At 57.7% G+C, this 26,871-nt stretch overlaps 3 protein-coding genes across 9 annotated transcripts in view; 2 read left to right on the top strand and 1 right to left on the bottom strand.

Moving 5' to 3' along the window:
- Nucleotides 1–863: 863 nt before the first annotated feature.
- On the bottom strand, nucleotides 864–6,242 carry TSEN34 (tRNA splicing endonuclease subunit 34). 3 transcript variants are annotated; one of them, XM_045789368.2, is made up of 5 exons: nucleotides 6,098–6,242; nucleotides 4,811–5,057; nucleotides 4,324–4,567; nucleotides 3,917–4,174; nucleotides 864–1,375 (listed from the first exon to the last, which is right to left on the bottom strand). In XM_045789368.2, the coding sequence occupies exons 2-5, from the start codon at nucleotides 5,051–5,053 to the stop codon at nucleotides 1,188–1,190; spliced, it is 933 nt and encodes a 310-aa protein (XP_045645324.1). In that variant the 5' UTR covers nucleotides 5,054–5,057; nucleotides 6,098–6,242; the 3' UTR covers nucleotides 864–1,187. The 3 variants fall into 3 exon arrangements, with proteins under 3 accessions (XP_045645324.1, XP_045645322.1, XP_045645323.1); XM_045789366.2 differs by lacking the exon at nucleotides 6,098–6,242 and adding an exon at nucleotides 5,776–5,925; XM_045789367.2 differs by lacking the exon at nucleotides 6,098–6,242 and adding an exon at nucleotides 5,836–5,919.
- A 133-nt stretch (nucleotides 6,243–6,375) lies between these two features.
- MBOAT7 (membrane bound acylglycerophosphatidylinositol O-acyltransferase MBOAT7) lies at nucleotides 6,376–17,800 on the top strand. 5 transcript variants are annotated; one of them, XM_045789346.2, is made up of 8 exons: nucleotides 6,376–6,501; nucleotides 7,376–7,454; nucleotides 7,548–7,677; nucleotides 8,182–8,308; nucleotides 10,075–10,234; nucleotides 12,085–12,445; nucleotides 14,248–14,424; nucleotides 16,765–17,800. In XM_045789346.2, exons 2-8 carry the CDS (start codon nucleotides 7,379–7,381, stop codon nucleotides 17,150–17,152), a joined length of 1,419 nt encoding a protein of 472 aa, XP_045645302.2. In that variant the 5' UTR covers nucleotides 6,376–6,501; nucleotides 7,376–7,378; the 3' UTR covers nucleotides 17,153–17,800. The 5 variants fall into 5 exon arrangements, with proteins under 5 accessions (XP_045645302.2, XP_045645301.2, XP_045645303.2 ...); XM_045789345.2 differs by having other exon boundaries at nucleotides 6,409–6,708; XM_045789347.2 differs by having other exon boundaries at nucleotides 6,439–6,828.
- A 181-nt stretch (nucleotides 17,801–17,981) lies between these two features.
- Nucleotides 17,982–26,871, top strand: part of TMC4 (transmembrane channel like 4) — an 11,453-nt gene continuing 2,563 nt past the window's right edge. Inside the window, exons 1-8 of the mRNA XM_045789327.2 lie at nucleotides 17,982–18,137; nucleotides 18,714–18,927; nucleotides 20,285–20,430; nucleotides 20,632–20,864; nucleotides 20,950–21,071; nucleotides 25,491–25,638; nucleotides 26,280–26,447; nucleotides 26,681–26,844. Of these exons, the coding sequence (XP_045645283.2) occupies nucleotides 18,059–18,137; nucleotides 18,714–18,927; nucleotides 20,285–20,430; nucleotides 20,632–20,864; nucleotides 20,950–21,071; nucleotides 25,491–25,638; nucleotides 26,280–26,447; nucleotides 26,681–26,844 (1,274 nt within the window). The 5' untranslated portion in view covers nucleotides 17,982–18,058. The remainder of the gene's footprint in view (nucleotides 18,138–18,713; nucleotides 18,928–20,284; nucleotides 20,431–20,631; nucleotides 20,865–20,949; nucleotides 21,072–25,490; nucleotides 25,639–26,279; nucleotides 26,448–26,680; nucleotides 26,845–26,871) is intronic.

The raw sequence follows: 26,871 nt of genomic DNA, 5'->3' as shown, positions 1-26,871 counted from the left end.
GGTACTGAGTACTGAGTACTGAGTCAGCTAAGAACTCTGTTGTAGAGAGGAGAGAGCCTGGAGAATATATCTGCAAGCCAGTTACCAAAGAGACACAAAAAACAGAGTGTTAACCGGGCAGGGGTTAGTGTCCTGTTTTAAATGAATCTAAGCTTACAGAAAATTGAGGTTCTAGCAAATTTGTTTCCTGAGAAGGGTAGGAAAGAAAGAAGAAACTGGCACCACAGAAACTGAGAAACTAGAGATAGACACTTTCAGCCCCAGAATCGTGACCATGTGACTGTACTTCAGTAACAAAATCTCTGTGACAAAACTACACATTTTTAAAATATACATATAAATGTTGGAAATAGGTACTGATAATGTTCAAATAATTTCTTAAGCAGAAAGGCAGCTATATGAATCATCTCACAAATGTGTATTTTATTCATATGTGTTTCAACTTTTAATAGAATATATGTATAAAAAAAGGATCTGGACCATAAATGTATGGTACAAAACATAATTCTACACACCCGAATAAACAGGCCAAGAAAAAGACAACCACCGGAATTCCACAAGCCCCAGGTGTCCTTCCTGACATTCCCGTCCCCATCCCGAGCCCGTCCCGAAACTGCGGCACTCACGTCCTTCTCTTCACGTGTTACTGACTGACGTCTCTGTGTGCGTCTGAAACCCTTTGTGAAAATCTTCTCAAAAGGAAGGTTAGTGTGGTGGGAAGAGCGCAGACTCAGAAAGACCAGGTCTTAAATCCCAGCCCAGCCGGCTACCTACCAGAGCTGCGCCCTCCTCTGGGCCTTTCCGCCGTCTGTATGCGCAAATGCAAACACCCACACTCCCCAGGACTGTCATCAGGACTCAAATCACAGACTCCACGTTTATTCAACAAGTTTACTGAGACCTCTTGAGAACTAAGCCCTCTAGAAACTGGAGATGAATCAAACCCAGTCTTTACCCTCAAGAAGCTCACGGTTTGGAAACAGGTAACTACAAAAACATCACAGCCAGTAAGTGCTTTGAAACAGGGAGGGAAATAAGAAGGATGTAGTGTTTATAAATCCGGAGTCGCAACCTAACTGCGGAGGGAGGCAGGAGGGTCTGCAGCCTCCCATATGCAGAGATGGGCTTGGGACCATCTAGAGCGGCTCTGTCCACAGCCGCAGCCACAGCCCCGCGGGTCTCTGGAGTCACTGCAGGCTGGCCCACTGCAGGGAGGTGTAGACCACCTTACCATCAGGCTGAGGAGAACAGAGCAGCAGCGTCTTTCGGACGCTGGTTCCCAGGCGGCCGGCAGAAACCAGGTCCTGCAGTGGAATGGGGTCGCCGGGAGCCCAGCACTGAGCAATGTAGTGGGCATGGAAACGGAGTGGGTCACCTGGGTGAGAGAGAGAGATACGTAGCAGTTCCCAGTGGCTGGAAGACACTGGAATGTCCACAGGCAGGAGACGGGAATCATCTTAGTAATTACTATGAACATTTCAAAATAGCTATTCTCGGACCCAGCAATTCCACTTCTTGGAAATTTTTACTTGTAAGGATAATAGCACTAAAATGTACCTATGAAGATGTTCACTCTGTTATCATTTACAACTGCTAAGAGACGGAGACAACTAAACGACGGACTTGTCAGGTTCGTGGTCTCTCCGTAAGACTGAATATTGTACAGCTGTTAAAATGAAAAGAATGTACCAGTGTGGCAAAGTCGATACACGGCGTGGGGAGAGGGGGTAGAGCAAGCTGTCACACACGTACAGCGTAACTGTACTTAAAAAACAAGACAAAACAATTAACTGTCGTGACGTAAGAACCAGGACCACAAAGTCCATCAAAGCCACGAGGACCGTAAAGGATGTCATGTGACCATCCAAGGAGCAGTGACGCTAACAGACTAAAAAAAGAACTTACAATACAATGGAGTAACAAATAGATGGGATAAAGGAGTTAGCAAAACTTTTCAGAAAAGGGCCGGACGGTAAGTATTTGCAGTTTTGTGGGCCACGTTACCATACTCCCCTCTGCCCCCCTAGCACCACAGGGGCCACAGGCCATATGTAAACAAACGGACGGCGCTGCCTCCCAGTCACTCTACCTTTAAAACCCGGGGCTGCGCTCTGGCCTTGGAGCAGGGCAATCCGATCAAGCACAGCAGGAGCCAGAGTGGGGCAGCACCCAGAAGGCTACGTGCCAGCCAGTGCAAGTCTACAAGAGGAAGGCGGCGAGAGGACCGGCAGCTGGGTTTCCGGCCAGGAGCCAGGCGTCGCTCTGACTGCCCTGACACCTCTGCCGGCTCAGAAGGAAGCAGCAGAGTACTCGAGAAGGACCCAGAACTGCTCCGAGAGGCCTCGTGCCTTTTAAATCCGGGAAGCCTGACTGTTAGAGACAGTTAAGGGACTCAGTCCTTGACTGTTTTAATCTTCAGGGGACAAGGAAGCTACATGTATCTCACATACCGGGTACGTACTGTTTTAGAAATAGTGACCCATTAGAACTAGCAGATCAGCATGTGGTTCAGTTGCGGATGTGATTGAGTTATCGGTGGATTTAATCTTATTTTAACTGGGAGTTTTAGTAAGCCTGTTAACGGTATTAGAACGTAGAAACTTAAAACTCACCCCGTTTACAATTTATTAGATCTGAGTTTTTGGCAAGTTCCATAAACAGAACACCACACAACTTAAAAAGGAAAATAAACATATTAAAATTTAAAATGCAGCTTACGAGATTGAAAATTACGTAACTCCTTTCACGAGTGGGATCAAACATGGACTAATGGTCCCCTTAAAATCTGCTAGATTGGAAAAAAGATTGGTACACTGAACTGAAAGCTTAGAAAAGAACTAAATATTAGTATTCGCATGTTTGGTAAGTCCAACGTTCATTTTCAAAACTCAAATAATCTTTTACATACAGAAGTCACAAAAAAACAGTAGCGAGGTAGTGACGGTGTGGTTATCTGTTAAGCACTGGGCAGGTAAACTGTCCTCAGTTCCTAAGTCACTCCCTTAGAGAAGAGACGAAAGCTCTCGGCTCATCTGCGGAAGACTTATCTGGTGCTTCTATCCTTCTACGTTCTCAGGAGGAACAAAAAAGATGATTTTCCTGCAGACTTACTTTTTTAACTTTTTAGACAATAAAGGCGCTCATACTACAAAGTCAAAAATTAACGGATACATCAAAAGTCTTCTTTACCTACACCTGATAAAAATTCCCTCCCAGAGGTAGCCACTTACTCTGGCTGGAGGACATCCCTTCAAGGCCTTTTTCCACTTGCTACTTACTCTCTAGTCAGTCATCGCTTTTAAGTTCTTCTCATGTTCTTTCACTAGAGCCATGTATTTTTTTTTTAAGTAATCTCTACACCCAACGTGGGGCTCAAACCTACAACCCTGAGATCAAGAGTAGCGTGCTCTACTCACTGAGCCAGCCAAGTGCCCCTAGAGCCATGATTTTTAAGGCTACTTAAATAATGTGTATATAACTGGATAACAGCATAAGACATAGTCCACTTTTTACCATACCTGTTTTCAACAAGTGGTTCTTTTTTCCCCATTTGGCCATTTTTTCACAAACGTATGTGGACCTACATTAATCTCTGACAACTAACACCAATGTGTAACCGCTCACCTATTAACAATCACTCTGGTTGCTGTCTAATATTTCGCTACTGTAAAGAACCCTGCAATGACGATTTCCTGCATGTTTTGTGCACATATCTAAGTGTCTCTAAGGGAAACTTCTGGATCAAAGAAAGTGCTTAATCAAATTTGCTAAGCTGCCCTCCAGATGGCCTTGGGTTCCCAAGTGTTCCTGTCCTTCCACGGGTTCCAGAGGATAAGAAAAGACAAAAAAGGAAAATGCAGACGGTGGTGGACTTGTGAAAAAAGGGGCAACAACGGGAGGTCCCAAGAAAACTTACCAGGATAGACCAGGAAGTCACCCCCGAACTTGCCAGCAGCACTGAGGAAGAATCCTCGCTCCCACAGGTCTCTGTAGATGCTGTAGCGAAGCTCATGGGCAGGACGGCCAGCATGGGGCCAGTCTTTGGACTGGACACGCCAATCCAGGGGCCTAGCCTTGATGGGCCGAGGCCTAGCAGTGGCCAGCTGGACCAGCAGGGCAGACCTGGGCAAGGGGGCCACCCCATTTGAAGGCCCTGGCTGTGGAGAAGAGGAACCTGGGGGAGGTGAATACAGGAGACTTCAGTGAATCCAAGGATAAGGTCTCCCATCCTCCAGACAGTCCCAGGCCCTAGATTCTGGCCAGGATTCCCAAAAGATCTCCCCCCTCCTCCTGCTGGTCCCTGGATTCCACTCCCACCCTCACCTGCTTCCTCTGGCTCTCCAGGAGCCTGGCTGGCGCTGGCCTCACTCTCAGAGGCAGCCGGTTTCGCACCGGCCTCCTGGCTCTCACTGGCCCCTGATTCCTGTTCCAGCTTCTGCTTCTTCGCAGCCTGGCCCTCCGCAATCTTTTCTAGGAGCTCCTGACGACGAGTCTCACGCGCTTCAGCTGCCAGGGCGCTTTGCTCCTGGAAGCCCTGCTCTTGCTGGCGTTTGAAGGATGCCAGAGCCTGAGAAGTAAACCAGAGGGAATCCCAGAATCCAAGTCTGCCCTGCCTTAGGAAACCAGGAACCCTGACTCGGTGACTCCTCCCAACCCCAAAGCCCGAACCAGAGGATCCTAGTCTCCTACATTCACAGTATTCCACAATCCAGGGCGCCCAGACCCCTCCCACCGCAGGGACCCAGAGTCCGGGTGTCCTGCCTCTACTTCCGCAGGTCCAGGGCTTTCGCGTCCCCGGCCCGCCCCTTACCAGGCTGTGTTGGCGCGGATCCGGGCGCGGGGCGCTGACCAGGGTCACGGCGCCGATCTCGGCCAGAAGCCGTGCCTCTTCGGGCATCAGCAGCAGCGGGAGGCCCAGGCGCGAGTTCTGGCGGGGCCCGCGGGGCAGAGCGCCCACCGTGCGGCCCCCCACTCCCAGACGCTCCCGCAGTGCCTGCACCGCCTCGGCCCCCCATACCAGGGAGCGGCCGTTCGCCACCTCCACCACCAGCATCCTCCTGCGGGAACCAGGGGGGCACAGCGGTCACCGACAGAACGCTCTCACCGCCTGGGGTGGGGGTGGAGGGTCTCAGCGAGACCCCGCCCCCGAGCCTGGGAGGTGGAGCCTCGCCCGGCCGCGTTCGCCACCTGTCGATTCTCCAGACCAGGCCCCGCCCCCCGGACGCCGGACCCCGCCCCCAGGGCGCCGGATCCCGCCCCCGGGCAATCCCGCCAGGCCCCGGGGCCGCCGAGACAAGGGGCCGCCCCTCGCCGAGTCGCTGGGGCGCCGCTCGGCCCTCCAGACCCTGAGGTCAGCGTTCCGGCCATCTCGCCTTCTCCGGTCGGAGAGAAGCCTCCCTTAGCGCGGGGCCACGCCCCCTTCGAGTGACTCGGTACTCGGCCCCTCCCCTTTCCAAACCACCGAGGCGTGGCCTCAGAACCTCCTCGCGCAGCGTCAGACGCCCACAGTAGAAGCCCCGCCCCCGTCCGGCGCAAGGCTTTCGGGCGTTCGGACCTCCTCGACTCGGCCGAACTCGCAGCCCCGCCCCCTCCCGAAGACGGGCGGCCGGGCGTTCGGGCGCCTTCGGCTCCCGTCAACCCCGTAGCCAGGCCCCGCCCCCTCCGGCCGCCAGCGCTCCCGGTTGGGGAGTGAGTACCCGGCCCACTGAGCGAACCCCACAGCCGGAGGCCCCTCCCACTGAACATCCGCCCCCCGTTCCCCGCTCGAGGGCTCACCCCCTCGTGAGCGCTCCCCTCAGAATGCGGCACCGTCCTCCGATAGAACCAGTTAGTCACCTCGTAAACACCAGCTAGCAGACCCGGCGGAGCCACCCCCTACGTAGCGCGCCACGCGCTGCTTCCTCCACCCCTCCCCATCCCGACCCCCTGCGTCAATTTCGTCACGCCGCCACCTCAGCGAAGCGGGAAGTCTGGGATCCGCCCCCAGGGCGCCGTAGCCCCGCCTTCCCGTGAAGAGGAACACCTTGGCCCCGCCCCCGCGAAGCGAACCTCCCACCGCCGCTTGGGTTCCGCCTCTAGGGAAAGTGAGGCTAATTACCTTGGTCCCGCCCCTGTGGCTGTTAGCCCCGTCCCCTTGGAACGCTCCAGATCACCGCCTCCTTCGTGTTGCCTAAGTCTGTGGCCCCGCCTCCTTCTCAAAAACCCCCCAGAAAAAAACCCGTATCTCCTAATCTGAGTCGAACAGGCGACGTGACCCCGCCCACATCCGGCCGAAGCTCTTGGCCCCGCCTACATCCGAACAGGGACCTCCGAAGTACATCGAAGCTTGTGGCCCCGCCTCCAAACTGCCACCGATTCTGACCGAAGGAACCCGAAGCGGAGGCCCCGCCTCCTCCCTGTCCGGCCGTGTCCCTCGGAGTCCGAAGCTTCGGGCCCCTCCTCCTTCCAAGCCCGAGGCCCCGCCTCTTTACGTGCTCTGGGCTCGGCTGCCGTGAGGGCCAGGTGCGGCGGCGGAGTGGTCCTCGCGGGCGTCCGGAGCCGGCCGCTTCCCTGCGTGGCCCGCAGCCTGACGGTGCCGCGTACCCGGGCCCGGACCGCGACAGAGCGGCGCGCGCTGGGCGGGGGAGGCGTGGCCGGAGCCGGGGCGCCCGTGGGGCCGGGACTGCTCGGCCGCCTCCTGCCCGGCGGGCGGCGCGGAGCCGGGCCCAGGTGGGCCGGGGCGGGAGCGAGGCGGGGGGCTGCGGACCCGCCGGCCGACCGGGTCGGGCGTGGCGCCGAGAGCGAGACCGAGCGGGGAGTGGCGTAACCGCCTGTGGCTCTGCCGGGGAGGTCTGACCTGCGCTGGGGGGGGGGGGAGCTGGCGGGGGCGTTCTCCGGGCTTTGGGAGGAGGTGAAGGCTGGAGCCTGGGTTCTTGGAAAGGGAGGGCCGATTTCGTGGGTCCTCGAAGGAGGAGGAGGTTGGGAGCTCTGGAATTCTGGGCTCTCCAAGGGAAGGGCCCGGGACGAAGATTGTTGCTGGGTTCTCAGAAAGAGATGTCTCTTTGGGTCCTCCGTGAGGGTAGGGGGAGTAGCTTTGATTTCTGCGAGCGCGGAGAGAGGGGCTGAGAGGTCTGGATTCCTGGGTTCTTACAGGAGAAGAGGACTGGTGGCCTGGGTTCTGCAAAAAGCGGGGCTGGGTGTGGATTCCTTTATTCTAGAGGGAGAAAGGTCCTGGAGGTCCGGATTCCCCTGTGCTTAGAGGAGAGGAGCTGAGGGTAGGAGTCCATGATCCTCAACAACTGGGGACTAGGGAGAGTGGATTCCTGAATACTCCAAGGGGAAGGGGCTGAAGGCCCTGACTCCTGGGTTCTCACTACGAATCTCTGCCCTTCCCCAGACCATGTCGCCTGAAGAGTGGACTTATCTAGTGGTTCTTCTTATCTCCATCCCCATCGGCTTCGTCTTTAAGAAAGCTGGTGAGTCAGGTTCCCTCCCTGGGGGGGTGGGGGAGACTGGGCAGGGGACTCCCTTGGAAGGTTCCAGGCTTATGCTGTCCCTTCTCCCTGCAGGACCTGGGCTGAAGAGATGGGGGGCAGCAGCTGTGGGCCTGGGGCTCACCCTGTTCACCTGTGGCCCCCACACTTTGCATTCTCTGATCACCATCCTTGGGACCTGGGCCCTCATCCAGGCCCAGCCCTGGTGAGGATTTGGTGGGGGAGCGTGGGGAGGGGGGAGCAGAGGGGGATGAGGAAGCAACCTGTTTCCTCCTTTTTGCTTTTGTCTCTGGGTGTCTCTTGTTTATCTCTGAATTCTCTGTGTCTTGGTCTGTTTTTCTTCCTCTCCTGCCTTTTCTTCTGGGTCTCATCCCTGTGTGTTTGACGTGGTCCTTAATATCCAACACATATTCAGGAGACAGGAGGACTTGTGCTGGCCCTGCCGCCATTCTCGTTTCTATTATGTCTCTCTCCCTTTTTCTTGCCTCCCGCAGAAAAAATGGAGGACCGGAGGGTTTTCACCCGAAAGCTTCTCTTGAGCCCTCATTCTGTTCTCTGTTGTGGCGCGTGTTTGTGTGGCTGTGCCCCTTCTTCCACGGCCCCCCCCCATTTTGTGTGGGAGGTGGGGGAGGATCTGTAGCTAGAATCTGGGGGAGGCAGAGGCGAAGGCCCTGTACCCAGCACAGCCGGCCTTCTGCCTTTGCCCCAGCTCCTGCCACGCCCTCGCCCTCGCCTGGACCTTCTCCTACCTCCTGTTCTTCCGCGCACTCAGCCTGCTGGGCCTGCCCACTCCCACGCCCTTCACCAATGCCGTCCAGCTGCTGCTCACGCTGAAGGTCGGACTCCCCCCCCCCCCCAGCCGTCCCTTTGTGTCAGATGAGCTCCCCAGCCTCACCTCCCCCTCGCCCACTCCCATGGGGAGCAAGGGAGGCGGGCTTTTGTCTCCCACGCACCCCAGGGGTGGGACTTCACCTCTCTCCTGCTCTGGGGCCGGTCTTCACCTCTCAGCTATTCTCTGGGGTAGAGAAGTACCTCCCCTCCCACCCAGCACCCACTGAGTGTAACTGTCGGGCGTCCTTTGGTGTTCGCAGTGAGCCGGGGCGTGAGCTAAGTGCTCCACCACCGTGTTCTGGAGGAGTGAATGTTGGTGGCGAGCCTTTTAGCAAAGTAGGAAAAACAGCTTTGGAGAGAAGGCACTTATCTAAGGGCGCAAAAGCAGGACGCCTGCATCTGGCTCTAGATCACCTGGGAAGATGGGTGAAAGCAGAGTCCCAGGCCCCACCCCGGCCCGAAAAGTCAGGAGCTGCTGGGTGCTGAGCGCCAGGACAGTCAGGCGAGGTAGCGAACCGGGTCTCGTCTGCATCCTGGCTTCTCCCCGGGAAGGCGAGGACAGGCAGGAGTGAGGGGAAGAGCCTTTCAGGGTGTCGGAGCAGCGTGTGGAAGGGAGCGGGCCGGGGCCAGCCATAGCGAGTGTTCGTCAGGAGAAGGAAGGGGAACGGGGCCGCGGTGAGGGGTTTGAGCTTCCCATGTGGCCCAGGATCCACCAGAAGTGGTGATTTGGTTTGTTGCCCCAAGAGGTAAAGTGACCAGACTTACGTGTCTGGAAATAGGCTCTGGATGCTGACGGAATTGCCACGGAAGGGGCAAGAAGATGAGGACGGCCTCCTTGCTCAGAGTCCTGCTGAGAAGCACTGGCGGCCTGACCCAGTCAGAGCTCCAGCCAGAAATGCTGCACTGGGGATAATCTGAGGAGCCAGAGGGGACAGTGTGGGAATCCTGGGCCAGCAGCAGGGGAGCCCCCACCTTGAGATCGATCTAGGGGCACAGCCAGCCCCAGGTGATCTTACAAGGGAGGAGAAGCCCAGCCCGTATTCCTGCCTGCCCCCTCTCCGCCTGGGGCTCTCGAACGGCAGAACCCGCTGGGAAGCTGGAAGCCAGGCTGAGGCCTGCTGCTGCAGGCTCAGCCCAGGGTCTGCGGAGACGGGTAGAGAGTGGGTGTGGGGGGCGGGCAAGCCACACACATTCGGCCCCCGGTGGGGGGGGGTGGGGAGCAACACAAACGTGACCTAGTCTGGAGACCTACGGGATTGGATTTGGGGAGTCAGGAAGGTTTCTGGCCTGAGCGATGAATGGCTGCTGGGGACATCTGCTAAGGAGACGGGCTGAAAGAGGACCCACTCTGGGGAGTGGGGACACTGTTCCCCTCTGGATGTGTGAAGTTTGAGGACCCCTGTAGGCATCCGATGACTAATGACAAGAGGCACCTTGAGGAGTTTGGGGGTTGGAGGAACGAGCCCAGCCCAAGGTCACAGTTTGGAGATCATGAGAGCATGAGTGGTATGAAGCCACAGGCTGCAGAAGAACCCAAAAAGGGGAGCACAGAGATGGAAGGGCCCAGGAGGGAGGGTTGGGGACACCCACTGATGAGAAGCCACCGCCCTGGCACTCCTGCCTCCCGGTGCTCAGAGCTGCCCACGGGAACGAACCTCACTCCCAGGGGCATGCTGGCCACAGCATCCCTTGGCTCCTAAGAGGTGGGGGCGAGGAAGGCCCGGCCTCTATCTGATCTGTCCCCCGCCCGTGGCCCCCCCCCCCCCCACAGCTGGTGAGTCTGGCCAGTGAAGTTCAGGACCTGCACTTGGCCCAGAGGAAGGAAATGGCCTGTGGCTTCAGCAAGGGGCCCAGCCTGGGGCTCCTGCCCGACGTTCCCTCCCTGATGGAGACGCTCAGCTACAGCTACTGCTACGTGGGAATCATGACAGGTGAGCGTGGCCCCCCCCCCGGGCCTGCCTCCCTGCCCCTCGTCACCCTCTGTCTCCGTTCCGCACCCCGAGTTTGGTGTCCGTTCGGTGTTCCTGCCTCCGTGCTGGCATCTGCTGCTCTGAGGGCGAGTGTCGAGGCCTGGCTCTAGCTCACACTCGCACTGGCCGTCCAGAGTAGACACGGCTGTTCTTGGCCTCGGAGATGCCGTGTGGCTCCTTGGGAGCGCGCAGCAGGTGGGGCAGGGAGGTCTGCACGACCCTGGTGTTTCTGCCGCCCGGAGAACAAGTACTCTCGTTCACGTTACGCTCCCACTTTGGCCTCAGGGCATACTGTTTATTCATGTTGACCTCCCAGAAGGTTCTTTTCGATGGCAGCTTTACCGGACTGTCACCGATATGTTCACCCCCTGGAAACTACATCCTGTTCACTCGTTTCCAGTGCGGTCGCAGTCATGCAGCCGTTAACACCACGTCATTGTCGGACAGGTCGTCACCCCACAAGGAAAGCCTGGGCCCTTCTGCTGTCCTCCCTCAAACCTCCATCTGCCCCTGGAAACCGCTGGTCGGCTTTCTGTCTCTACAGAGTTGCCCATTCTGATCATTTGCGAATAGAATCCTACTCTGTCCGGTCTTGCGTGATCTGGAAGGCTGTCACTTCTGTGAATCCCACTGCCCCCTCCCCAGGCCAGGTCATCACCGTATCTCAGGCGCTCCAGCTGTTTGCTGTTCTCCATCAGTGACCCCCGCAGTCCCTGCCCTGCTCGGATGCAAAGAAACCGTAGTCCAGCACTTCCCAGCCTGTGGTGGTTTCCTAGCTCTTAGAACAGAACCCCCAGGCCTCAGTGCCTGCAAGGCTGGGCACCTCGTGCCCGCGGCCCTCTGACTCTCACACCACCCTCTTCCTCTCCAGAAGCACTGTCCTACCGCCTCCCTCGTGAGCTCCCCCTGCCCTCGGGGTCTGGCTCATCCGTCCCCGTCTTTCTCAGAGACTTGTCTCCGGAGCCCCCCTTCTCTAGGTCTTTGTTCCTGTCGATCTGGCTGGCTGTCCTCTTTCTTTCTCTCTCAGTCCCGTGAACTTCCCCTCTCTGGTTTCTTTCTCTCTTTTTTAAGATTTTATTTTCTGTTTTTAGTTTTTTCTCTTTCAAACTCGTATTTAAATTCTAGTTAAACACAAAGTGTCATACTGGTTTCGGAGGTAGAATTCAGTGACTCCTCCCTTCCGTACGACACCCCGTGTTCGTCCCAACAAGCGCCCTCCTTCGTGCCCCCCCACCCGGCCCATCCCCCACCCCCTCCCTCCATCAGCCCTCATTTTGTTCTCTATCATTAAGAGTCTCTTATGGTTTGCTCCCTTCTCTTTTTCCCCTTCCCCTTTGTTCATCTGTTTTGTTTCCTAAATTCCAAATGAGTGACATCATATGGCGTTTGTCTTTGACTGACTGACTCCGCTTAGCATAATACTCTCAGATTCCATCTACATCGTTACAAATGGCCAGACTTCCTTTTTTGTTTGATGGCTGAGTAATACTCCATTGTGTATACACACTGCACTTAAGATTGTAGTTCTAAGTAACCTCTACACCCAGTGCCCAACATGGGGCTGGAACTCAGGACCCCTCAGATCAAGAGCCTGCCGACTCACGGGCTTCTTGTCCCTTTCTCTCTGAGTTTCCCTCCCCTTTTCCGGATTTCATACCCTCACCCCCTCCAGTCTCTGCTTCTCCCCTGCCCCCCCCCCCCCCCCCCCCCCCGCTCCGCAGTCTCAGGCCCGCGGCCTCCAGACCCCGGGCTGTGGCCACCCTCCCGCGGACGCGTGTCTGACCAGCTGCCCTTCCCTCCCTCCCGCACAGGCCCGTTCTTCCGCTACCGCACGTACCTGGACTGGCTGGAACAGCCGTTCCCGGGGGCCGTGCCCAGCCTGCGGCCCCTCCTGCGCCGAGCCTGGCCGGCCCCGCTCTTCGGGCTGCTCTTCCTGCTGTCCTCGCACCTCTTCCCGCTGGAGGCTGTGCGCGAGGACGCCTTCTACGCCCGCCCGCTGCCCGCCCGCCTCTTCTACATGGTCCCCGTCTTCTTCGCGTTCCGCATGCGCTTCTACGTGGCCTGGATTGCAGCCGAGTGCGGCTGCATTGCTGCCGGCTTCGGGGCCTACCCCGTGGCCGCCAAAGCCCGGGCCGGGGGCGGCCCCACCCTCCAATGCCCACCCCCCAGCAGGTCAGGCAGTGGGAGGGAGGCTTCCCGAGACCCGGCAGGCCCCATCACCACAGGCTGGCCCTGCCCCTAGCAGGGAGGAGAGCGGGGAGCAGGGGGGGCGGGGTCACCACGTCTTGTCAGTGCAGTGTCGCCCCTTGGCCACCACAGCCCACCTTCCCCTGTCCTAGGGAGCGGCACTCCCAGGACCTCCCACTGCCCCTTGTGCTACTGCTTGTCAGCTCTTGGGATGGCGGACTGCTCTCTGTTGCTAGGAGAAAGAAGGTGGTCTCTTAGCGGCCACGTACTGCTCTGTTACCGTGGACGTGTCACCCCAGTAACTCTTGTTCCTGGTTACTTGGGATACCATCTTTGGGCTGTGCTGGGGCCCACCTGGGGAAATGGTTCCCTAGCACCCAGGGCCTGCCCCTTCCTGCCACAGGACTGGCTTTTCATTGCTATGTAAATGGCACCCCCTAGACTGCCCTTTGTTGCTAGAAGCCCGCATACCTCCGCCCCCCCCCCCACCATGGGATGTCCTAGCAGCCTGCATTTTCTAAAGAAATGGCATCCTTGATCATGCTGTCCTCTAGCAGAGGGGACACCATTCCTAGCCACTGCAGGTCACTTTCCTACCGTTGCCAAGGACGTACCCTGGTAACTATGGATTGACCTTGTTAGCAATGCTACACCCCCCTCCCACCCCATTCTTAGTTGCTAGGTAGGTCACACTGCGTAACTAGGGGCATCTTGTTGCTAAGGAAGTGTTGCGCCTATGTGGCTAGGGAAATGATGCTCCCAGCAGCTGGGAATGGACTGCCCCACTGTTCCTGGCAACCAGGGGTGGCCTTCTGCCTGGGGCTAAGGCTGGGGGGAGCAGCCCATCGATGTAAATTATGAATTCCTCCTTGCTCAGGTTGGTCCATCCCCTCGTAGTCACAGACCACCGCTCCATTAGGGAGAAGCGGCACCTCCACACGAATTTCAGCCACTGCCCTAATGACCACGGGTGCATCTCCAGTTACTAGAGTGGGTGCCACCCAGAAAATGTCAAGCAGGAATTGAAGGCTTTTCTAAATCTGCTGGGTGCCACTCTTAGTCGATGGCTCCTGTCCCATTAACAGAAGCCACCAATAGTACCGGTGGGTGCGGGATGTTCGCCACTGCGGGGGCTGTTGGCACCAGTGATCCAGGAACCACCGTATTGCTGGAGATGACACTTCTTAAACAATCATAGGGACCAATAGCCAGGAAGGGCCCTTTCTGGAAGCATTTCTAAACATCCTAGGCCTTGTTGCTAAGGAATGCACTTTCCCTAGCGACAGAGACCATCCAGGTGTCACATGGGTCTAGAACATCTCCCTAGCAACCACAGACCCCCTCATTGTTAGGGATGCTACTTCGCTAGCAACAACAGTGTCTTGACAACTTAGAAGGGACCACACTTGGAGGCTTCGTGGAATGTAGTGAGCTTGGTTGCTAAGGAATGGCCTTTCTGTAGCATCTGAGACCAGTGAAGGGCCAGGTTGCTAAGGACTGGTAGCTTAGCAACTGTAGCCCCTCCGGGCCTTTCATTGCTGTTGCAGCCCCGTTACCAAAAGGAGAAGGACCCCACTGTCGGTGAACTGTGCCCCCCACCCGTCTTCCTCCCCGAAGAGGCTCCCCCTGGGCTACCCTCCCCTGTTGCCCTGGCAAACGTGGCAGCCAGAGCTGTTGCCTGGCCGTGATCCCCTCCTGAGCGGCGGGGCTGGGACAGTAGCCAGCGTTGGGAGGGGGCCTGGCTGAGCTGCATGTCTGTCCCCCACCCTCACCCTCCACCCCCCCAGTCCGGAGAAGGCGGCTTCCCTGGAGTACGACTATGAGACCATCCGCAACATCGACTGCTACGGCACGGACTTCTGCGTGCGGGTGCGGGACGGCATGCGGTACTGGAACATGACGGTGCAGTGGTGGCTGGCGCAGTACGTCTACAAGAGCGCGCCCGCCCGCTCCTATGTGCTCAGGTGAGCCGCCTGCCCGGGGAAACCACGGAACTGCACCTCCCGGCAGCGCCTGGGGCTGCCCACCGGCTCCCAGGCCGGGCCTCCGCCCTTGAGGATCTTGGGAGTTGTAGTTTCTGGAGGCTCTTGCCCCGCAATGGATTCACCTTGCTCTGGGGGTAAATCGTTCCCCCTCTCTGGGCCTCCGTTTCCACCTCTGTAAAGTCAGCCTCCTTCGACAGAAGCAGTGTACTGAGTCCTATGGACTCTGGCCAGACTTTTTGGAATCCGGGCCCTGCCAGCTACAGAGAAACCTTAATGAGTTAGCTGCCCTGTATTTCCTCCACTCGTGAATGGGGTAATGCTGTTACCTGCTCCATAGTTTGATGTGAGGACGAAGCGAGATAAAGTGGGACGTGTCCTCACTGTGGGGCCCGCCAGGTGAGTGGTCACTATACATTAGCTTTCTTTCATCACTCATCTGGTGTTTCTTGATGGGAGCTTCGTGCCAGACATCGTGATGTTTGCAGCTTTAGGACGTAGGACTTACTATCCTCGTTTTAAGGACAAGGAAACGGAGGCGCAGAGAGGTCAGGTAACCTGCCGAGTGTCCCTCAGCTTTCCCAGAGCCAGCAGATGAGGTCAGGGTGCCGCCGACACAGCCTTGTCATGAAGCCGGGCCTGATGGCTGCTCAGGAGCCCGAGTGCCGGGCGCCAGGTCGGGGTCTGGCCCGGAGCGCACATGGCGATGAGAAGCGCAGGGATGAAGCAGGACGCCCGGGGGTGGCTGTGGGTGATGGAGGGCACCGAAGGGCCATTCCTGGGACCGGGAGATGCGGCAGGAGTAGGTCGGGTGCGGGAGCCTGACGGGTCTAGTGTCGGTGACCTGGGGCTACTGGCCAGGCCGTTCTTATGTGACGCTGGCGCCTCTGCCGAAGGTCGGCGTCTGAAGGGACATGCAGGTAGCATCAGGGAGAGGCCGAGCATCCGGGCAAAGCCCGGGGCGCTCCGGTGTTTACATCAGAGGGTCTCAGCTGGGGGCGACTGTCCCACACTCCCGGGGGCATCCGGTAACGTCTGGAACCGGCAGGGGCTACTAGCATCCATCCTGGGGGGCCCGGCACAGCCCGCCTACAGCACAGAATGATCCAGCCCCAGATGTCCGCAGTGCTGAGACTGAGAAACCCTGGTGTGGTCTAGGGACGCGGACGAGCCGGCAGAGACACAGCCCGTGAGCCCGGAGGACAGTCAGGAACGTGCTCCTTCCCAGAAGGGAGCCAAGTGAACCAAGTGTTTCGAGGAGGAAGGAGGGCTCTCTTGTGTCACATGATGTCAGATGCTTCAGTCCAACGGAGGCGCGGGTTGGGCGGGTTGGGAGGAGGAAGTCTCTAGCAACCTTGAGGGCGGAAGTGAAAGCTAGCTGGAGGGGCTGGACAGATGCAGGACAGAGAGGGGGAAGGGCTGAGGGGGGCATCGGTCTTTGGAGAGCATTCACTGCAGTGAGGAGCGGCCAGACGGGGCGAGCAGAGTAGGACCCGAGCCCAGAGCTCGGGTGGGCCCGTGTGGAGTTCTGGGTGCCCAGGAGCCATTCCTGTGCGCCCCACTGCCCTGCTTCCCCCTGTTGGGGACCATCCTTGGAATGCTCCCAACCCAGAGACTTCTTTCTTCACCATAGGTAGAAAAGAAAAAAAGTTTTGTTCATGAGCTAGCGTTAAACCAGGCTGAGACGCACGCCCGCAAGTAACCCCCTAGGGAGATGACCAGACCGGAAAGAAAGCTCACCTTTCTGTAGACCCGCAGACAAGGAGCCCTACCCCAGGCCACAGTCCATGGCAGAGCCTGCTGTGATTTCTGTGTCTTCCACGGAAGTGGGGACCAGAGCCTGAATTTGTGGGTCTTCAACGCAGAGTGTATTTGGGTCCATAAAAAGAGGGGAACATGGGTAGAGATTACTGAGTCTTCATGAATCAGAAATTACACTGATCTGCAAAAGAAGTGGCTGGGGCTCAGGTTCATGGGTCTGAAGGAGAGATGTGATAAGGGGATTAACTGGGTTCCTGAAGAGAGAGTAGTGATTCCTGGGTCTGAGGGAGGAGGGGCTGGGGGCCTGGACCCCCGGGTCTGAGGAAGGAGGGGCTGGGCGCTGGGCTCCTGGGTCTGAGGGAGGCAGGACTGGGGGTCTGGACTCCTGGGTCTGAGGGAGGAGGGGCTGGGGGCCTGGACTCCTGGGTCTGAGGGAGGGGGGGCTGGGCGCTGGGCTCCTGGGTCTGAGGGAGGAGGGGCTGGGGGCCTGGACCCCCGGGTCTGAGGAAGGAGGGGCTGGGGGCTGGACTCCTGGATCCTGAATCTCAGCCCCTCCCCCAGGAGCGCCTGGACCATGTTGCTAAGCGCCTACTGGCACGGCCTCCACCCCGGCTACTACCTAAGCTTCCTGACCATCCCGCTGTGCCTGGCAGCTGAGGGCCGGCTGGAGTCAGCGCTGCGGGGACGGCTCAGCGCCGGGGGCCAGAAGGCCTGGGACTGGGCGCATTGGTTTCTGAAGATGCGCGCCTACGACTACATGTGCATGGGCTTTGTGCTGCTCTCCCTGGGAGACACCCTCCGGTACTGGGCCTCCATCTACTTCTGCATCCACGTCCTGGCCGTGGCCGGGCTGGGGCTGGGGCTGGCTCTGGGTGGGGGCAGCCCCAGCCGGAGGAAGACGGCGCCCCAGGCCGCCAGCCTTGCCCCAGAAAAGCTCCGGGAGGAGTAGGGGAGTAGGGAGGAGTTGGCTGCCGTGACTCTCCCTTTGCCCGTCAGTCCAGCCACCAAGGTTTCCCTGGGAATTCCGTGAACCAGGCTGCTATCGCCTTTCCCAGAAAGAGCTGGATTTGGCTGGGGGCCTGGAGAGGATTCCCATTCCTCAGCTCTGTCCCCCGCCTCCGATGCAGCAAGTGAGGGGCGCTCCCTGCTCCCCTGCCGCCTGCCCTGAGGGCTCAGAAGCCGGTTTCCCTCCTGGAAACTCAAGGTGTTGTCCAGAGGAGAAGCTCCAGTGTCCAGGCATCCCGCAGCTCCCTAGCAGGGGCCACTGGGCCACAGGGTTTCTGGGGCAAATTCCCCCTTTCCAGCTCCGTGGTGTGGGGCGGGAGCTGCAGGGCAGGTTCTGGGACGGCGGAACCTCTCAACGCTTTTGCCGCACTTTCGTCGAACAGTCTTTCAGGCCTGGAAGGGAACATAACCCTTGCATTTCATAAAGGGGAAACTGAGGCACCGAGGAGCTGGCCTTTGGACATGGTTCTTGCAGCTTCCACTAGAGCCGCCTCAGGGCCCCAGCGCTCCTGTCACCCGCTTGTCATTCTCTGGCCTAAAATAGGGTCAGAATGTGTGAAACCCCCCCCCCAATAAAATGTTTCACAAAGACCGTACGTGTGTCTGGGGGTGATCAACAGTTGTGGGCTCTCAGGGCCGCGATGTGATGTGCTCCGGCTCCTGGGAGACACACCGGCATCCGGGGGTTTCAGTTCCCAGGAGAGCTTCCGGAGCAGCTGCCCTGATGGTTGATATTCCCCGCCCCGAGCCACCTGGCGGCCAGGTACGGACCTGCCGGGTCCCGTACTTCCCTGGGGCAGTCCCCACCCAGCTGGCCGCTAGAGACGGAAACACAGTTTCACCTGGGGCCATGGAAGAGCAACCGACGTGGGAACCGGAGGCCTGGGGCTCCCCTGGAGTGTGGCTGGCACCCCGCGAGGCCAGAGCAGGTGGGGGAGTGGGAGGGGGGTCCAGCCCCTCGGGCTGGTGGAAAGCCTAAGGGAGGCAGGGAATGGAGGCCTGGACTCCAGGGTCCAGAGGGCAAAAGGGGGAGGGATTTTGATTCCTGGCTTTTTGAGGGAGAAGGGAACCCGGGCTGGGACTCCTGTGTCCTGGGGAGGAGTCTGGAGGTCCAGACTCCAGTCTCAGGGGAGGGGAGCCAGGGTCAAAAACTCCTGAAAAAGAGGGAAGAGGAAGTTGAAGAGTGGACTCCTCAGTCCTGAGGTAGGAGGGGCCTAGAGGGCCCACATTTGGGTGCTTGCAGAGGGGTCCTGAGGCCCAGACTCCTGGGTCTGATGGAGGAGAGGGCTCCTGGGTCTGGGGGGGTCTGGACTCCTGGGTCTGAGGGAGGAGGGGGCTGGGGGTCTGGACCCCTGGGTCTGAGGGAGGAGGAGGGGCTGGGGGGGTCTGGACCCCTGGGTCTGAGGGAGGAGGAGGGGCTGGGGGGGTCTGGACTCCTGGGTCTGAGGGAGGAGGGCTGGGGGCTGGACTCCCGCGCACTCCCACCCCCTGCTGTCCTGCCCCAGGCCCGTCGCTCTCCTCTGTGCTGAATGAGCTCCCCAGTGCTGCTACCCTTCGCTACCGAGGCCCTGGGGTTGTGCCGTGGGGGGCATTGGAGGAGGAGGAAGAAGATGGAGAGAGGAACATCAAGGCCATCGCAGAAGCTGCCCAGAAGGAGCTGGAGGAGCCCCTCCCGTCCCGGGAACTGCCCTGGCCCATGCAGGCCCGCCGGGCACACAGGTGAGGCTCCCCTCCTGCTTCCCCTCCAGGCGAGGGCCATCCTCTGGCTTGTGGGCGCTGTGTCTGCTTCTCGCTCAGTCGTCTGTCTCTCCCTGCTTCTCTTGGCTTCTCTGCCCCCGGCCTGTGTCTCTGCTTCTCGGACTCCAAGGAGTCCTGTCTCCCCGCCTCCGGGACTCTTCCCTCACCCGGGTTCGCGTTCTCTCTCTGCTCTGGTTGTTTCTCCCTGTGCCTGAAATCCATTCGTCATGTTTTCCTCTCTGTGTCATGTCCATCTCTGCCTCCTGACTCTTCTTTCCCTTCCCGGTCTACACGGTCCACACGATTTGCAGGGCTGGTGAAGGGTGAATGGGCTGAGCAGCTCGGTCAACAATTAGAGGTTCCGCCGCTCTCCGAAGGACAGCGTTCCTGCGAACCGTTTCGTTAACCTGCTGGGCACAAAGCCAAGAGTCGTGTGGGTCTTTCCTAAAAACAAGGCCCAGCACTGGAACTTGGGGGCCGTGTGGGATACCTGTGTTAGGCATTTGTACCCAGGAGAAGCCAGTGCAAGGCCCTTCCGAGAAATGGGTCATCTGTCTTGAAATTGTTCACCAAACCCCATCGTTTTGGGGTTTTATGGCTGTTTTGTCACACAGGCATGCTTGATTAAATCTTTGGCCATTGGAGATGGAACTCAGCCCCCAGCCTGTTCCTCTCCCTCCAGTCACGGGGCTGGTTCCCCTGGCAACCAGCCCCCGCTCTTAGTTGGGGCCCAAAAGTCACCTCTATCTCAGCACTTAGGGCATCCCAAGGGTTTGCCAGGAACAGGGACAAAAACCAGATATATATTTCTTATTATAAATCACAGGATCACACCTTCCTTTTTTCTATCTTTTTTTACTTTTCCCTTCTGATATTTGCTTGCAGAAGAGTGTACAGGACACTGTGTACACACCGAGCGTATTCCCGTCACGGGATCCCAGGCCCACTCCGTGTAGGGCAAGAGGCACAGCTCTGCGGGACCCGGGAGCAGCCCACCTGCCCCCCATCACCCCCTTTCTCCCCACAGCATCCCCTCCCAGACTTCTCTGCCGATCTCTCCCCGGCTGTCCCGTAGAGCCCTGCCACCGGCGAGTGTGTCCCTAGAGAGCAGGGTGTGTGGGCTCCGGAGCTCCGTCCACACATCCCTGCCGTCTGTGGATCCTGCCTGGCTTCTATGCACTGGCTGTGTCTCTTCCTATTGTTCTGGAATAGTCTGAGTTCCCGATATACTGCAGTTCACTTCCTGGTCCCACCGTTGTCTTGTCTCTACATTTGCGTGGTGTCTAGTTGGGGCTGCTGGGCCCTTCCTAGTCTGTGTCTGAATCTGTTTCCCTACCAGGCAGAGCCATGCCAGGGACCAAGTGGCTCAGGGATCGGGTTCCAGAGCCACGCTGTGGGCCCTGCGACTTCGGCGGTCCAAGGAGAAGATGAAGGCAGGCCTGCATGCCTTGCAACCCTGGGCGTGGACGCTGAAGAGAATCGGGGGTGCGGTGGGGTTGAGGCTGGTGTCTTGGGGCGGGGTCCCCCCTCCCTGGGTCTGAGGGAGGAGGGGCTGGGGACCTGGATTCCTAGGTCTGAGGGAGGAGGGACTGGGGGGCTGGACTCCTAGGTCTGAGGGAGGAGGGGCTGGGGTGCCTGGACTCCTGGCTCAGAAAGGAGCCCAGGCCTCTCTGACATCCCCTGCAGGCCAGTTTGGCGCGGGCACCGAGTCCTACTTCTCCCTGCTGCGCTTCCTGCTGCTTCTGAACGTGCTGGCGTCCCTACTTCAGGCCTGCATGACGCTGCTGCCCACCTGGCTGGAAGGGCCTCCCCCCGGTCCCCCTGGACCGGACACCTCCTCACCCTGCGGCTTCTACAATCCCAACCCGCAAGGCCTGGTCACCTTCCCCACCCATCTCTTCAACTTGCTCTCAGGAGAGGTACGTCCCTGGGAGGCCCCCCTCTAAGGCTCAGTGCCCCCCCCATTCTGATCACCCAACCGCACAGTGCACTTTCCCTTTGCAGGGTTTTCTAGAATGGTCTCCTCTCTTCTATGGCTTCTACCCGCCCCGCCCACACCTGGCAGTCACCTACCTGTGCTCCGTCTTCGTCATCGGCCTCCTGCACCTGCTGCTGATCCTCCATCGGTGAGTAGTGGCCGCACCCCGGGCCCCCGGGAGCATGGAGGGGGGGCTAGTGGTGGGAGAAGAGCCCTCCCCCGGAATCCGGAGTCTTGCTCTGTGATCCCTTTTCTCGGTTGGAGTTGAAATCAAATTTAAAAATGCGTCGTACGTGCTAGAAACCAGTGACAGAGGTGGGCAGTTTGTCCTTCCTGCGGCTTAGAGGCTGGGAGGGGAAGGTAAGCGATTAGCCAAGCAAAGTGACTCCGTCTTTTCTGGAGGGCAGGGTGCTCTGTAGGAAACGAAGAGGGGTGATTCGTTCATTCCCGCAACACGTATGTATCAAACCCCTACGATGTGCCGGCCACTGTTGTAGACAGTTGGCAAAACAGGGCAAAAAACAAACAAAAACCCGGCCGAGTCCTGTCCTGTGGAGCTGGCAGTTTACCAGGGGGAGACAGGTGATAAGCAATAAGCCATAAACGAGTCCACGACGTGGCGGGTTCGCAGGTGAGGCGGGCTGCTGTCTTAGTAGGTGCCCAGGGTCGCCGCCTTGAGACGAGACCTCTGAACAAAGACATTGAGAGCGAGAGGGATTCGGTCAAGTGAATACCCAGGGCAAGAGCGGTGCAGGCGGAGGGCGCAGCCGTGCAAGGCAGGAGCAGGGGGTGGTGGTGGAGGGCGCGCCAGGCAGCCGCAGGGGGCCGGAGCGGAGGGAGGCGGGGAGCGCGCCGCGGCGGGGGTGCACCCGCACTCTGTACAGGACGAGACTGCTTTCCGGGTGACATGGACTCGCTGCAGGTTCTTGAGCAGATCACCCTGATCTTATTTGGGTTTTATAAAGGATTACTTCCTGTCTGGCTCTGTGGAAGAGAGGGAGGGAGGGAGAGGGAGAGGCAAGAAGGAAAGAAGGGAGGGAAGCGCGCACGGGATGGGCAAGCCCCCAGCAGGTGGGATAGTTCCCCGGCTGTTGCCATCCAGGCAGTACACGCTGGTGGCTTGGAGCGGGGTGGTGGCAGTGGTCAATTTTGGATTTTTTTTTTCCATTGAATTTCTATTCCCCCTCCCCCCAGCTTTCTTGAGCTATAATTGACATAAATCGTGTAAGCTAAGGTGCACACGTGCTTATGTATCGCAACGTGATTAGCACCCTAGCGTTAGCTGGGGCCTCCCTCCCCAGCACGACCGTCTTTCCCGAGGACATTAGAGATCTCCTCTGCTAGCCACTTTCAAGTACATGATAGTGATCTTAACCGTAGTCAGGGTGCCCCGAGCTTCCAGCTGCAAGTTTGTACCCTTTGACCTCTCCGTGTCCCCATCCCCTGGTAACCACCATTTTACTCTTCTCCCAGGAGCTCAGCTTTTTCAGATGGCACAAATAAGTGGTGTCGTACAGTGTGTGTCCGCTCTGCCTTGTCCCACTTAGCGCAGTCCCTCAAGGTCCATCCACGCTGTTGCAAACGGCGGGACGTCCTTCTTTCTCGTGGTTGAGTAATCTGTTGTTATGTGTGTATCGCGTCGTTAGCCACCGCTGGACAGACACTCGGACTGTTTCCAGATCTTGGCTGCTGTTGATAATGCGGTGAACGTGCGGGTGCACATGCCTCTTTGAGATCCTCTTTTTATCTCCTTTGGATACATACCCGGAAGTGGGATTGCTGGGTGACACAGTAGCTCTATTTTTAATTTTTTTTTGGGGGGGGGACCTCCATACTGTTTCCAGTGGCTGCACCAATTTACGTTCCCAGCAGTGCACGAGGGTCCCCTGTTCTGCACGTCCTCCCGAACACGTGTCACCTCTTGTTGTCTTGATGAGAGCCACCCTGACAGGTGCGAGGCGATAGCTCATTGGGGCTTCGATGGGTGTTTATTTCCCTGATGATCAGTGATGATGGACACTTGCTCACGCACCTGTTGGCCCTCTGGATGTCTTCAGAAAAACGTCTATTCAATTTCTCTGCCCGTTTTTAAATTGAGTTGTTTTTTGCTGCTGAATATGGTATTTGGTCTTTTTACTTTTCTGTTAACCCCAATGTCAGAGATGATTTGCAGATATTTTCTCTTATTCCGTAGGTTGCCTTTTCATTCTGAGTATTGTTTCTTGTTTTGTTGTAGAGGATTTATGTGTAGTGTCGTTCCACTTAATTTTGCTTTTGTTGCTTGTACTTTTGGTGTCCTGTCCAAAAAATCATCCCCAAGGCAAATGTCAAGGATCTTCCCTCATTTTTTTTTCCCTAGGACTTTTTTCAGTTTTAGGTCTTATGTTTAAGTGTTTGATCCATTTCAAGTTAATTTTTGTGAGTGGTGTAAGACTGAGGTCCAGTTTCATTCTCTGCATGCGGCTCTCCAGTTTCCTCAGCAACATTTGTGGAAGGGACCATCCCCCCCCATCGAGTATGTGGGCTCCCTTGTCAAATATTTGTTGACCGCATATATAGTTTTCATTTTAAAAACATCACGCTTATCCGGAAAAATGCAGAAAGTGAAAAAGAGAGCTTGGTATGTTCCCATCCATATCAAGAACTCGAACATGGCGCCTCCAGAAGCCCCTCAAGATCTCAAGTCACCGCATCCCTGCTCCCACCCTCCCCCGCCCCATCCTTTCTGTTAACACCGCCGACTGCTTTGGCCTGTTTTGTTCTTTGTATAAGAGGGAGGCTCTGGATGTACGATGAGTAGAGCCGGAGGGCTAATGACTGGGTGTGGGGCGTGGTGAGGGGGGTAGTTAGGCTTCACTCCAGGTGTTGCGGCGGAGCCCCCAGAGGTCAGCGCTGCGCGCAGCGATGGGGAGAGCAGGAGAGCGTAGAGAGCAGGGCAGCGGCGGGGTCGGCAGGGGGTGCCGTTGTGGCCGGTGGATTCTGAAGTGGCTTTTGGACAAATGAAGGGAAAGGTGAGTAGGCAGTTGCAGACGTGGGTTCGGGAGACGGGTCTGGACTGGAGACACAAATCTGGGACACACTGGCATTCAGGCAAGACGGGGAGTTTCCGAGGGTGGTGGGGGAGGGGGTGGCTGTGGTCAAGAAGGAAACCAAGGACTTAAAAAGTGGGCTGTCTCCTAAATGCCAGGCACTGTGCCAGGGATAGCAGACGGGGGTCCCCTTACCTTGATGCACCTCACAGTCCGGGAGGGGAGATAAACGGAGAGAGAAAAAGCAACGTTTATGTTACAAAGCAAATCAGCCCTTTCATTTTGGGATCACTACTACTACATAGAAAACAAATGGGGGGGTAGGATAGAGATGATAAGCGGGGATCAGCAGTTTTTTTCCTGATAAAGTAAAGGCCACATAGGAAATATGTTCATATTTTCTGGCCATACGGTCTCTGTCTCAAACTCTGCTGTTGTAAGGCTGAGACAGCTGTAGACAGTAAGTCAATGAGTGAACATGGCTGTGTTCCAATAAAACTTTATTTACAAAAACTGGTGCTGTAGTTTGTCACCGGTGTGATAGAGAATGGGTGGGGATCCTCAGTAAATGGAGCGGTCAGTAAAGGACTGAGGAGGTGACCTGTAGGTAGAGACCAGAAAGATGAGAAGGAACCAGCCAGGTGAGCAGCTAAGACCTGGGCATTCCAGGCAGTGGGAACTGCACATGCAAAGGCCCTGTGGTGAGAAGAGGTTTGGAGTGTTCTGAGAAATGAAAGGCCAGGAAGAGGATGGACAGGATTTGAGCTTCAAGAAGTGTTGGGGGCCAGATCAGGTGCGTGCTGGCTGGCTGTGCTATGAAGGAGCCTAGACTTCAAGAACAAGGAGAAGCTGTGAAATAGGGTTTAAACAGCAGTACCATCTAATCTGCATAAAAAGAAGGTTCTGCCTGCCCAGGAGCAGAAGGGATTCAAGAGGGCACAGGTGGAAGTAGACCAGAAGGCAGGCCTCTGTAATCGTCCACTCAAGAGATGGCGGGGGCTTGAGCCAGGGCGGTGAGGGTGGATACGGACCTTCTTTGCCCCATTTTCTCCGTTTCTTTTCCCTCTCTCTGCTTCTCTGTCCCCTCCCTGGGTCTTTGCCCCACTTCTTTGAGTCCCTTTCCTCCTTTCTCTGGGCCTGCCTTCCCCACCCCCTTCTCCGGACGTCTGTCCTTCCCTCTGAGTCTCCGACCCCTCTCTCTAGTCCTCTTGCCTTCGTCTCACTGTCCCCCTTTCTCTGAATCCTTCCCCTTCGGGCTCTCAGTCTCCCCTCTAAGTGTCTGTCTCTGCCCAGGGTCTTCGTCTTTCTCACTCTGGGTCCCTGTGCCCTTCTCCCTGGAGCTCTGTCGCTGTGTACTGCTGTCTTCCCGAGTCTGCCCTCTCTTGATCTTTATCTCTACGTCTCTGACTCTCTGCTAGGTGGCAGCTCGCCAAACGCCCAAGGTCCTAGGGTTCAATTCCCTGTGTCCCATAAGAGGGGTGTCCCCGCACTCGCGGCTGACCTTCCACATCCCGTGCCCTGGGTCTTCCCTCCCTTAGCTCCGTGTCAGGACTGAAACAGACGCTGTTGGCCGAGTCGGGGGCCCTGACCAGCTACAGCCACCGGGTGTTCACCGCCTGGGACTTCGGCCTCTGCGGGGACGTGCACGTGCGGCTGCGCCAGCGCATCATCCTCTACGAGCTGCAGGTGCGCGTAGGGGTGGGGTCTACAAGCAGGGAGGGCCCCCCGAAGGGGCGGAGCTCGGAGACGCTGGGTGGAGCTTTCTTCGAAGGAGGCGAGCCTCGGGAAATGAGAGGGCTGGGAGGACGCCCCTGTAGGGATACCTGATGTCAAAGGGAACAGAAAAAAGCAAGCGGCGGGGGACGGGGCGGGGCCTGAAGCTCCTCCGTACAAGGTGAAGGGATAGGCAGGGCCCGAAGGGGCTTGATAAAGTAGAACTGGAACTCCGCCCCCGACATGAGGGCTGGGCGGGGGTTGGAGGCGTGGCGTGGCGTGGGAGAGCAGGGTGTGGAGCACTGGCTCAGCCTTCAGAAGGCGGGGCATGGGGTAGCGGGCGTGGCCTCGAAGGGGCGTGGCGTGGGAGAGCAGGGTGTGGAGCACTGGCTCAGCCTTCAGAAGGCGGGGCTTGGGGGTGCTGGGTGGGGCTGTGGAGGGGTGGGGCCGGGAGATCTAAATCGTCCCCTAGAAGACCATGGAGGAACTGGGACAAGGACTGTAGGAGTCCTTAGAGGGGCGTTGCTGTATCGGTTTAGGTCAAGCAGGGGGCTCTGAACCACCTGCAGGGCCTGGGGGAATTGAGCCCAGATGGACATCTTTCCTGGCCTCAGGTGGAGCTGGAGGAAGCTGTGGTGCTGCGCCAGGCTGCGGTGCGGACCCTGGGCCAGCAAGCCAGGGTGTGGTCGGTGCGGATCCTGCTCAATCTGCTGGTGATTGCACTCCTGGGAGCAGCTTTCTATGGAGTCTACTGGGCTACAGGGGCCACTGTGGAGCTGCAGGTGTGGAGGGTCCTGGGGGAGGAGGGTCCTGTGGTCCTGCAACTTATATTTCCAAGGTTGGAGGGGAATGAAGTCTGTAATTCCTGGGATCTTAGGGAGGAGGGATGGGGGTGTACGTTTGGACCTTGGACTTAGGGGTGCTGAAGGAGGAAGAGGCTGGGGGAGGATGTTTAGCAAGGTTGTGGAGGACCAGAACCCCAGGCTCTCTTTGCTTGGTCCGCTCTCTCTCCTAGGAGGTGACCCTTGTCCAACAGATGCCACTGCTAAAGCTCGGAGTGGATTACCTTCCGTCCATCTTCATCTCTGGGGTCAACTTCTTGCTGCCACCCGTGTTCAAGCTCATTGCCCCCCTGGAGGGCTACACCAGGAGCCACCAGATTGTTCTTATCCTGCTCAGGTTCTAGCCTTTGGGGGTGTGCTGGGG

This window comes from Ursus americanus, chromosome 21 (assembly GCF_024610735.1).
Source record: "Ursus americanus isolate L20-20 chromosome 21, mUrsAme1.1.p, whole genome shotgun sequence".
NCBI classification, from domain to species: Eukaryota; Metazoa; Chordata; class Mammalia; order Carnivora; family Ursidae; genus Ursus; species Ursus americanus.
This window is presented reverse-complemented; position numbering and strand designations above follow the sequence as displayed.